Source organism: Clytia hemisphaerica, unplaced genomic scaffold (assembly GCF_902728285.1).
Source record: "Clytia hemisphaerica strain Z4C2 unplaced genomic scaffold, Clytia hemisphaerica genome assembly, whole genome shotgun sequence".
In the NCBI taxonomy this organism is placed as follows: Eukaryota; Metazoa; Cnidaria; class Hydrozoa; order Leptothecata; family Clytiidae; genus Clytia; species Clytia hemisphaerica.
Genome location: NW_027104248.1, coordinates 976337 through 988609, shown reverse-complemented (window position 1 = coordinate 988609; position 12273 = coordinate 976337). Strand labels below are relative to the sequence as shown.

The 12273-nt window shown below is 35.5% G+C and overlaps 1 protein-coding gene across 1 annotated transcript; it reads right to left on the bottom strand.

Annotated features, from left to right (window-relative positions):
- Positions 1–5963: 5963 nt before the first annotated feature.
- LOC136816496 (green fluorescent protein-like) lies at positions 5964–8035 on the bottom strand. The gene is made up of 3 exons (XM_067072836.1): positions 7743–8035; positions 7058–7346; positions 5964–6294 (listed from the first exon to the last, which is right to left on the bottom strand). Exons 1-3 carry the CDS (start codon positions 7949–7951, stop codon positions 6094–6096), a joined length of 699 nt encoding a protein of 232 aa, XP_066928937.1. The 5' UTR covers positions 7952–8035; the 3' UTR covers positions 5964–6093.
- Between the last annotated feature and the right edge of the window lie 4238 nt (positions 8036–12273).

Here is a 12273-nt window from a genome sequence, read left to right as displayed (position 1 = left end):
TTCTTCTGACTCCCCGGACCTTATTGTATCGAAAAGAATCCCAGCTACTATAAGAAAAGTTCCTTGTTTTTACTCTAAAAAGCCTAAGTTTAGGTTTTTAGAGGTCCATTTCCCACCCCCCGGTAATTAGACCCCCCTCGTTTATTAGATTTGAAAGAAAAACACAAAAACGTTTTTATCCTGCCACAAGTTAATCAACGAGTTTTTTACACCCAATTCTCCCATTTCAAGTAAGTACCAAGGAGTGTGTTGACCTTCGACTGTATTGCTCGTCTTTCAATTTCCGAATTTAATACGGCCTCATTATTTCTTTTCTTTTTCATACTAACTTTGAAATAAATATCTATTTACAGTAAAGAGTATCTTGATAGCCAGAGTTGCTATCACCAAGATTGATTAATTATCTTTCACAATCGAAATCGAAACTTTTGGCCTTGCGAAATCTACTGTTGAAAACAGTCAGTTCTGTTGGTTTTCTATTGTAAGGAATTGCTGCTTGAAATCCATTCCGAACCTCTTTACAACTTACTCCACCATCATTAATTAAGTAAGCGGCAACATCAAAGTAACCATTGGTTACCGCTAATAATAATGGCGTCAAGCTATCTTCGTTCTGTATAGAAGCATCTGCTCCGAATTCCAGTAAAAGTTTGATAATGTTAAGGTTGCCTAGACGACATGCATGATGTAATGCGTTCCAACCAGGGGGTAACAAAGCGTTAACGTCCACGTTTTCTAGCAGTAAAATTTGTCTGGTTAACTCAACATTTCCATTCAAGATGGCGTTATGTAAAGATTCTGTACCGTTATAAATAGAGGATTGCTTTTTGGAGAAACTTTTTCGTTTTGAAAAAGCGTGACGTTTCTTTACGTCTGTGTTGGCTTCATTTTGTTGAATTTTAAGCAACTCGTCAAGAATCGTTGAGTGTTCTGCAGTGCTGAAATCTAAAGATAAAGCTTGACGTCGAAGTTTCGTTGATGGTGAATCGACTGCCACGTTTGTTATTGAATCTGACGAAAGTTCGATCTTGGATGATCTTTTGATACCAAATTTCAATGAAGCAAACAATGCAGAAAAACTGCTGGTTGAATTCGTTGCTAAAGTCATTTTGTTCTTTTTTTGCCAAAAATATTGCTGCTGATAATGTTTTGTATATGATTTACTTGGTGATATAAAAAAATTCTCCTCGTGTTTACCAACAAACTACTTTTGATCATCAAACAACTCTATACCGCTTTCAAAATAACAACACAGAGCCTTATACCACTTATATCTTTCATCAAACCAGTGTCTTTCGGTTGCTCTTATTAAAGTATTATGAGCAACCATTATTTTCATCTTTGTAAAAACAAGCCGAAAATTCTGAATAATTAACTCCAAATTGAAAAGAAATTGTAAAGAATGATTTGTTGAATTATACCGCTTCATTTTGTTATGGGATTTGAATGTAGTTGAAATATTTTTGTTGCTACTTATGGCATCTTCTTCTGTTTACGCAAGCCGTTTATCCACTTGCTTTTATTTAAAGTCTGGTTGTAAGCTCTTTAAAAAAGCTTGTATGTAAGAATAAAAAGGTTTTCCTATATTCTCAATGATCAGAAGGCAATTTTTTTTAAACATGAAATGATATTTTAGTTGCTGTTGTGGTCTTAGTAAAGAGTGTATTTTTTATTATTCTACAATCAAGTTATGATTTGGGTGACTTCCAATACATTGCTTTAGTATGTACTCTTCAAACTAACAAACTTGTCTCACCCATAAATGCTTACAAAAAATTCGATACTTCACAAATCCGATTTCAGTGAAATATTGATCCTAGTGTTTCATATAACTTTGTTAATCTGCTTATATCTCATTAGTATTTTGACGACAAAAACAAACAATGTCATAGCGAATGACCATAATCTTTGAGGATGTTTTCTCGTTCTGTTGCCACTTCTCTTGTGTAACTGAAGGGAAAGTTTGCCTCCTTAAACCCTGTCACGTGTTAACCCTTCGAGAATTTAATACTGGCAACCTGGCAACAGTAACAGTGGCTAAAAACTTTCCTTAGAGAGTCAGGTAGTGCAATAAATTTCGTTGCTGGATACACAACGAGTTTCACAGAAAGAGGGGTAAGCACAAGTTCACTAGATGCTATACCTATAGGATCCAGTGTTCTTCAAGTTACGGTGTATTTGATGCGAGAGTTAGATTGTCAAAAGTCCTTTCTGGCTAGATGAAAAGTCAATCTTCATTTGATTGATTCGAATCAATTTTGCTCCATTGTCCCAGGGACAAAAGTGAGAGAAGCACAAATGATATTAAAAGAAAAATGGGGTGGAGACACGAGAAAGCATTTCAGGTTGGTGGGATGGAGCATGTTGCATTGCACCAACGCGAAAAAACTTCTCGTGTCCCCAACTACGGGCAATTATCCGTACCATATTCTAATACCAATGATATTATTTTCTTAGCTCATATAAGATATGTTGTTTCGCACGTTGCAAGTAAGGCTCTCCTTTCGAATGAGCTTAAAAATTCCATTTTATTAAAATGTTAAAACGACAGAAGTATCCCTAAAGGATTGGTCGGGGACTGATGGTTCCTTTGATATAATAGGCTTTCAGTTTGCCTAATCTTAGGACACGCCTATAGAAACAATACCATCTTAAAAAAGGTTCTATTATAGTGTCTCTCACAATATGAAATAATGAGTGGGTAGAAAAAGAAGAAAACCTTTTGAAATTAAATTAAAAGCCTGTTGATTCTTGATAATACCATTAACTGGAGCTGCTTGAAGAATTTTGGAAACTTTTTTGCTTCTATAGTTCTTTCCATCGACGCACAGCTTCTCCTTGAAGAAATCCTATTCGATTGTCTATTCCAGTTCATAGATTTATAAAGCCCGAAGGGCTAGATATTGTGCTTTTGCTGAAAAGTGTGCCGAGGTTAGGTAGGAAATCTTACCTAAGTCACGTGACATTTCTATATTATTTATTTCTACCTTATTTATTAAATTAAAAGCCTGTTGATTCTTGATAATACCATTAACTGGAGCTGCTTGAAGAATTTTGGAAACTTTTTTGCTTCTATAGTTCTTTCCATCGACGCACAGCTTCTCCTTGAAGAAATCCTATTCGATTGTCTATTCCAGTTCATAGATTTATAAAGCCCGAAGGGCTAGATATTGTGCTTTTGCTGAAAAGTGTGCCGAGGTTAGGTAGGAAATCTTACCTAAGTCACGTGACATTTCTATAGAATTTCAACACTTGACCAATTAGTAGCTTCGCGGGTTTTCGAACACAATAGCAACAATATGTTTTTGCTATATTCACTTTTTTTGCTTGGAAGAGCTTAAAAAAGCACTCCATCTAGCCCTTCGGGCTTTATAAATCTAAATTTATTTTCGAGTTCCGTGTTTTCCCGCACGGAATCGACGTCACCCTCCATCGTAGTGCAATAACTTTCGAAGAACGCTTCAAAGTGTAACTGACCACTAAACAAATAAAAAAATTTAGTTCGTGGGAAGGTACTGGCTATCAAAGCACTTTGAAAGGCTTCTATTTTTTCAAAAATCGTCAAAGTAGTGGAACTCATTATTAAGAAACGGAATGAAAAATCCCGGTTTTTGGTGAGGTGCTCGCTACTAAAAAATCCTTGACGCGGTCTCTTTTCCGACCTTCGGCAGAGCTAGCTTTAGTCTGTCGTATGAAAAATTATATCAGATAAGCTGAGAAATTTTGGTTAATTCCTCGTTTCAGCAAATTAAAGTTCGGTCGAAAAAGGCGCTTTTGGGCAAATTGATAAATTTATCCGAATATTTCAATTCGGGAGGGGTTTATAGACTTCCAGGCTATATTCTGAGCCCTATTGGACAATTCTTGGACTTAAGTAAGGTTAAGGTTTAAGTCTAGCGTTAACTTAGCGTCAAACAAGAAGCCGAAGCGGCGTGAAGGCCCAGCTGACGTGGCAATAACCAAATGTCGCTGGTCCAGCGCAGCTGGTTTCTTTTCTTTTTTTTCATTCAGCCAATTTTCAAACCTGACAGAGAATTTTTTCAAGTAAACTTATGTTGTGATTCATTAAAGGATACTAAAATACAGCTCATTCCAAACTTATTCAAATTTACACATGAGCTGTATTTTAGTATCCTTTAATGAGTTACAGCATAAGTTTACTTGAAAAAATTCTCTGTCAGGTTTGAAAAATCCAACCACCGACCGTTTTAGTTTAGAGTAATAAATCCAAAATTGACCTTTTTCACGGGTAGCATCATGAAAAATATTCCAAACTTATTCAAATTTACACATGAGCTGCATTTTAATATCATTTAATGAATTACAACATAAGTTTACTTGAAAAATAGTCAAGCTTGAAATATAAAACTCCAACATCCAAATGCTCCCTGACCTGACTCCATCCATCTTGAAAACCTTAAAAAATACTTTATGCCATAAAGAGAATGAAATTTGACTTTACTACCAACTCTATCCAATATAAGAGTAGGTCAAACATCGTGCGGGTAGGCGAGGCAAAAATTCTAAATCGGCCGCTGCTTTAGCCTGGACTACTGGACTTGTTAATCTATTGCACGCACAGGCCCCGACAAAACCAAAATCTTTTCGTTCAGTTGCTTTTTAAAGGTCCACTTGCGCTGCGCGGCTGGGCCAATTAAGTGTTTTCAGTAAACATAATCTTTTAGTGAGTTAAACCATAGTGTTTGTTTTACCCTTTGTTTTATAAAATCTTATTGGTTGAAAAAGATGTCACCTGACTTTCCGTGGCAAAAAATAGAAAACTTCAGATGAAATTAACGTAATAATTAGATTGCAAGTTCTTCAAGGACTAAATGTGGACAATTTTTTAAACCCCTTAGAAATTAGGCCATATTAACCCATTCATGTTTACAGGAATATCCAAAGTTTTGGAAGCCTTTGGATGATCTTAACTTTTTGAGTTTGAAGCCTTGACCTTCGAAGCCTTAAGGGCTCTGACCATAGTGAATTTTTCATAATTGCCGCGTTTAAAATGTGTTTTCTGACTGATGTAACCAACAAAACTATGGCATGTTATACATTTTCTGTTAGACAAACTATTCCTGAATCTGAAAATTCAAAAATTGCATTGAAAAAATTTGATGAAGAAGAAAATGAAGACTTTTGCGAGGAAGAGTATTTCAACTTTGAAGAGCTTAGTTTCGGCGAAGAAAAAACATTTTGAAAATTTTTTCGCAGTAGATGGTAGAAAATTTTCTAAAAAGATGTGTCAAAAGTTATGACTGTTTTTTAAGCAAAATCCAGATCAAAAATTGATGAAAAACCACTATTTTGAAGATTTCGAGACAAAAAAGAAGCATTTACAAAAATTTTCCGCAAAAATTTGAAATAGTTCAATTCTTTGCGGATAGTGTAAAGAAATTTTGAAACAAAAAGGTTAATCACCCATTAAAACTTAGCACTTTTTATAAAAGAAGGTGATGCAACATATTATTAACGTCTTTTTAAAGTTCATAACATCATTTTTGCAATTAAATACTTAATTACTCTGAAGAGATTTGATTAAAAAGCAATTCACAAAGGTAATTCTTTGTTGAATGTGTTAAAGAACCTAAAACATAACTTTTATGTTCAAATACTAAAATCAATTTTCCGACTATGGTCAGAGCCCTTAAGTTCTTGTATTGTTTGTTCTTAAAAAGAAACGTACACTGTGTTATAAGACATTTAAGAATAACAAGATAATTGCGGCCTTGTTCCAAAGTGAAAAAGAAAGACTTCAGCAGCTCTTTAGGTGTCCACACTACGTAGGAATTAAATCTCTTGACATTGAAAATTTCAATACTTGACAATTCAGACCAAAAAATAGGCTATACTGTAGAGGCTGCTTAATACTTGGTAGATCGGATCCTATATAGGAAGTATATCCAGGTAGTTGCTGCGATTCAGATTAACCAAAGCACATGGTAAAAATGTAAAAAAGATTATCTTTTATTCAGTTTCTTTCTTTAAAAATCAAAGACCGAAAATTACAAATACTATACCTTTTTAGATAAAAAAGATTTGTAGGAAACAAAATAAATCTTATATTAGCATAATAAATAATAAAATACTTTAGTTGTATGTTTCAAGATTTACAGCTCTGACAGTTTCGACCAAACACATGTGGTCTCGTGTTTCTTCGGGATCTTTCGAGAAGATGCTTCCAGCATGAACATGATGATAATTTGGAATATCGACAACTCCTCCTCCGAGTGGAGTATTCTTTTGTTCGTGAGCAGCCAAATGATGTCCTCCATCTTTCAATTTGTAGATCTGTGAACAAAGATAAAGATTCAAAATAATAGGCAAGACAGAAATAAACATAAACATTTGGAGAGGATCACCAGTGAAAAAATCTGGCGCAAGCTGGAATTCTCTAAAACATCATTAGGACATGGAAGAAAAAGCCTCTACATACAATGAATTTATAAAACGTTTGTCTTTGGAATACTTTAATCGTAGCAATTTTAGCGAATCACGGTTTCAAATAATTTCGCATGGATAAATTTTAGCGAAGACTTGTATTACATTATTGACTGAATTCGTTTTCTAGCATTTCTTTGTACTGAAATCCTTCATATTGATAAAAATGTATCAAGGCAATATAACCAGAAATTTCGAGCGGATAAATTTTAGCAAGCAATCTTTCGATTCGGCGTGTTTTAGCGAGATTTATTTTAGCGAAAATAGGGAAAACTCGCTAAAACGCTAAAATTAGTCTCGCTAAAATTTCTACGATTAAAGTACGTACACACCTATCTCATGGCCACGATAAACGTTTTTCACACAGGTGGGATAAAAGTTGAAGACGGTTTTGGGAGTACAATTTCTTCAATTGAATTTCAAATAGGGATGAAATCAAATTGAAAGTGGGACTGAAGTTGTGGGGTCTTCCCCCGTGGATGAACTTTTAGCCAAATTTTCCGATAGGGCAATGGTCCTACCGGGTATAGTTTCTAGCTATCAAGAATTATTTGTTTGAATTCAATATCGACAAAAAAAATAAAAAAAATATCTCGTAAAAAGAAGAACTTACTGTATTATAAACAACCCGGAGTCCGTTGTTTTCTTTGTCCGGCAAAACGTAAACTGCACTATTCGGACAGCAAAATTCGTATTGTTTTTGAAGGATGAGTCCGTCTTTTTTTAATCCTTCTCCTTTAAGTGTGACGCGATTGTAAATAGAACCATGTTCGTAAGTAACTACACCACGAACTTTGTATGTACCATCATTTTCGAAGTTGATGGTCCTTTCTTGGATATAACCATCTGGCATTGTTGATTTGAAAAAATCTTTAACACTGTCTGGATATTTGGCAAAACATCTAAAAATGAAAGAAATTTGATAAGAATGATATAGAAACTGATAAGAATGATACAGAAGGCAGAACTTTGAGTAAGAGATTGGTGATATCCTATTTCAAAGGATTCGAGCATTTGTTACATTCTATTTTTTTTAAGTTGATTACTGTAGTTATGGAGAAAAGTATCATGTACTAAAAACACGAATCCTATGAAATAGGCTAATAGAACTACAAAGAAAGGACGGTCCCCCTATGCAAATGTTATGGATCTACCCAGGATAGGGGAATCATAGCGATCGTGATTTCACAAGGTTTACAATGACCAGGGTTTGCTATCTATGGATCGAACGAGGACTTGAACTGAGAACTTTTGGTTGTAGTCTTCTAGTTATTCCGTTAAAAGTATCAGATACTTACAAAGCTCCATATGCCATTGTGCTTGAGATTGAAGCCCACGGTACTGGCAATTCACCAGTGGTACATACGAATTTGGTGTCGATGATGCCAGTTGTTGCGTCCCCTGTTCCCTTGCCACGAACTGCAAATCTGATTCCGTTAACTTCAGCGTCTAGCTCCATGATGAATGGGACTTCTTGATTTAAGAGAAGTGCGCCTGCAGAAGCCATTGTTTTAGTGGTTGGAGATTGTTTGTTGCAAGTTTCTTTGATTCTTGTTTCTTCTGTGAATGATTCACTGGGAAAGTTTTTGCTCCTTTTATACTAAACTTTTGACTCGGCCTCAATTGATGTATTAATTAATTCCAGTTGTCAAGAGTAACCACCTTGTTTTAAGCCCCTTTGTTTTCAAAATAATTTGTGATGTAAATTATTGGGGGGAGGACAAACTAACAGGACAATTATAAAGTTTTAAAAATAGTTAAAACCAAAAAGATAAAGGCAATATAAAAAACAATGGTGCATTTTTTGTGCAAAATAATTGAGAAGGGAAAAACACAAATTAGGCGAGAATTAGTATGAGATTATTATATTCCCACTGCACGATTATGCGAAATTACCAAATATTATTCCAAGATGCCTAAATAATTGGCTTCTCCCTTGTTTAATGCGTGTTACATCCAAAGGTTTGGAAGCCTTTGGAGGTGGGGGAGGCGTTCAGGGGGTACCCGATTCCACAATTCCGCCATCAATCTTTTCTCCAATTTCCATCAAACCGTCTAAAAATGAACTGCAAATTCTACACCGAAAATTCCTCTCGATTCCTTTGAAAATCAAGATTTTTGTCAAAATTTCCGCGAATTTTGAATTTTTTTCTCAAATTTCAAATTTCTCCAAATTTCTTTGCTAAATTCTGTTTTTTTCCGCACTAAAATTGTCTAATTTTCTGTCTCCTTCAGAGAACCTAATTTCCGTTGTTCTAACTCCATCCGAAAGCAGGGCCGATTTTGCTTCTCCGCCAACCATGAACCCCCCCCCCCCTTTTGCTTCTTAACTATTTTTAAGCCTAAAATTGTTCGTAACATGTTCTTGTTTTCGCCATTTTATTTTTGTTTTTTGCTATTTTCTTCAAAGTATTGAGATGTTCTTGAATCAAATCTTATATAAGAAGTATATCTAGATACGATCTAGATAGAGGTCTGCGATTCAGACCAAAACACATGGCAAAAATGTAAAATGTAAAAAGATTTATCATTTATTCAATTTCTTTCTTTAAAATTCAAATATAAATATATAGTATGAAAATATAAAATGTTTTCTCCTGTCAGACCTACAAACAACAAAGAGTGGCCGAATTCTTTTTCCTCTTAGAGAGATGATGTTACAACCTTACAATGAAAGGGTAATTAGTCCTCTCTGGGTCCCTCTGTCTTTATCCTGGCTTGGGACAGGCTGACTGTCATTTAAGACAGTCAGGCGACATTACCCCAGCAGCCTGTACAAGATGACAACAAACTCCAGGTAGACTGACAGGAGAAGAACACAAAAAATGAATCAACAAAGGTGTAAACACCTTAGACTCCTTTGGAGCCGATTATTATAAATATAAATTTTATATTATAATAATATTTTATATTATATTATAAATATAAATATAAATCATGCCCCCCCCCCAGTGGATGAAATTTTAGTCCAATTTTCCTGTAGGGCAGTGGTCCGGGTATAGTTTGAAGCTATCAAGAATTATTTGTTGAATTCAATATCGACAAAAACAATAAAACAAATATCTCCTAGAAGAACTTACCTTATTATAAACAACTCTGAGTCCGTTGTTTTCTTTGTCCGGCAAAACGTAAACTGCATTATTCGGGCAGCAAAATTCGTATTCCCGTAAAAAATATTGACTCTTTCGATTACAAGTTTTGCAGGATTTCTTTTAGAAAAAAAAATTGAGACACAAAATTAGAGGCTTGTTTTAAAGCTAAAACTTTACCCTCAAGGAAAGGGTCTCCGATGGAGAGTACTTTTTTTCTGGAGGGGATGAAAATTTCCTGGGAGAAATGTACTCCCGGGAGTACCTTTGTCCTAGGAAAAAAGTACCGGGGAGTACTTATTTCTGGGAAATAAGTACTGGGGAGTACTTTTTTCGGGGAGTACTTTTTTCCTGTGACACCGGGCTAAAAATAAAAAAACATTGAGCTGTGACGTAATAAGGGTCGGCGTAAAAAGGGCCGGTGTAAAAAGGGCTGATAAGGTAGTCTTGAGTCATACGATTATGCTTAAAACTACTTCAGCAAAAAATAGTAGTGTAACATACAAGTACTGATTTTTCTGAAAAGAAATTTCTTACATAATGTAAAATTCCGGGGGTGACAAAGTGGTTTACTTTATATTCTGTTGAATATTGCAAAATTTCCCAGTAAAAGTATCTATTTTTCAAATCGCCAAGCTTTAAGCTTTCCAAAGATGTAAAAATAACGCTTTATACAACCTATCTATAATATAAAAAGTTGAGTTTTATTTAGTCGGGGTTTTTTTTCGTCGGGGAAAAATTTCGTCACCTAAAGGCATTTTCGTCACTTTCCCCCGACCAAAATTTCAAATTCTTCACTTTTCCCCGACGAAATTTACAATTTAGTCGCTTTCACCCAACTAACTAAATGAAATGGTTTCCATCACTAGCTCGAAAAAAAGATCTTGTAATTCGACGTTTAAAGCACTAATTTTGGTTAATAAATGTGTAAAAAATTTAGATTTGAATTTTGGTTGGGGTTCAAAAAATTGGGTAAAAGTTTTGGTCGGGGATAAAAAAATCGGGTAAAAGTTTTGGTCGGGTGATAAAATATCGGGGAAAAATTTCGTCGTGGGAAAATTTCGTCACTTTCCCCCGACATTTTTTCTTCAATAATGTATTTTCAAATTTCACGGAAAAAAACTATCAGTAGATTAAAAAGCTCCTTCCTACTTTCTCAACGATAGCAAACTTTTTAAGATTAAAGCATTGGTTGAGAAATAACAAGTAAATCGCAAAATTTAGTGCACACTTATCGTGAATAAACTTTAGATTCAAGCTTCCAAAAAGATTCCAAAGCTCTATCTCAAACTTCCAGGGGATCAAAAATAAATTCCAGATAAAGCGAGTTTGAGACAAAAAAAAACTTTATTTTAAAGACTGGATTCCCATCAAAATGAAGTTGGACTGTATAAAAAAGTAACGAAAAGAATAATCAAGCATTCCGGGTGATAGGAAATAAGAAATATTTAAGCCATCTTTGTGGCTCTTGTTCTATCAATGTTATTAGTACCCTATTCTCATATACAACATTTCAAACCTTGTAAGATGTAATAAAGATGTTATATGATAATCTGTATGAACTACGTCACCCTACTAGACTGAACTTCACTCTTTATCAAACCCCCGTCGAACCTGAGTGACGCAACATGATGACAGAATGTCACCCACAAGTACAAAATAATGAAAAATCTCCATTTTTCATTTTTCTGTTTTTGATTTTCAAAAACAAAAATGGAGAATTGAAAAACGAATTTATTTTTTTTCAATTTTTCATTTTTTTTTGTTTTTATTTTTTCAGAGATTTTTCCCCGGCGGGACGAGTGACCGGCCGGGGCTGAATTTGACTTTACTACCAATTCAATCCAATATAAGAGTAGGTCAAACATCGTGCGGCGGCGGGTAGGCGAAGCAAAAATTCTAAATCGGCCGCTGGTTTAGCCTGGACTACTGGACTTGTTAATTTATTGCGCGCACAGGCCCCGACAAAGCCAAAATCTTTTCAGTATGTTGCTTTTAAAGGCCCACTTGCGCTGCGCGGCTGGGCCAATTAGTCAAATAGCGAATTTCCCTTTTTTTCTCAAATATCATGACTTTTTGAAACAAGCCAAGTCGCCGGCCAAGTCGCAAGTGACAGCCTCGTCCCCCCAACCCTAATCTGGCACCCGATGTAGAAATTTCCTTCCGACACGCTAAAGCTCTAAAGGTCGGGAAAATTTTCAAATTGACAAGATATTGGCCCGCTCCTACCTTTAGTTTTAGAGCTTTAGCGTGGGCGGCCGCCAATACGCCGTCGGAATATCAGATAACTAACTCCCAACCCGCGCGCCTGTGCGAAAAAGCGATATCGTGGCTTTGGTTGGCTTTAAATCTCGAATGAAAACAACGAAAATGGTAGCCTAGTCGCGTGGTTCTTAAAATTTGGTATTTTTGATTTTTATTTTGTTGTAAGGTCAGTAAGGTATCTTTGATTTTTCCAGTCCAGTCAGTCAGTGAGATTTTCTATTTGTAAAGCCCTGGGAGGCAGTTTCTCAACCAGCCAATCAATTCTTTGGTTTGATTTTTTTTTTAATTAGTACCGCAAACGCATGAAGTTGGGTAAAACTTGCATGATGCATCACGATCAGTCAGGGCTAGCTCTCTAAAAACTAAAGCTCTATAAAACAGCATACTTACTTACTTGCGCCACTTGTGTAGGTGTTCGAGCAAAGTGCCCAGGTAAGATTCTTGGTGCCACGCCTCTGTTTGATCAATCTGTCGA

Excerpts from the sequence above, each read along its gene's own strand:
- LOC136816496 (XM_067072836.1), bottom strand. The coding sequence starts at position 7,951 with ATGGCTTCTGCAGGCGCACTTCTCTTAAATCAAGAAGTCCCATTCATC. Across the intron at positions 7,347-7,742 it reads ACAATGGCATATGGAGCTTT|ATGTTTTGCCAAATATCCAG; the intron begins GTAAGTATCTGA and ends TTTCATTTTTAG. Across the intron at positions 6,295-7,057 it reads TCCGGGTTGTTTATAATACA|ATCTACAAATTGAAAGATGG; the intron begins GTAAGTTCTTCT and ends CTTTGTTCACAG.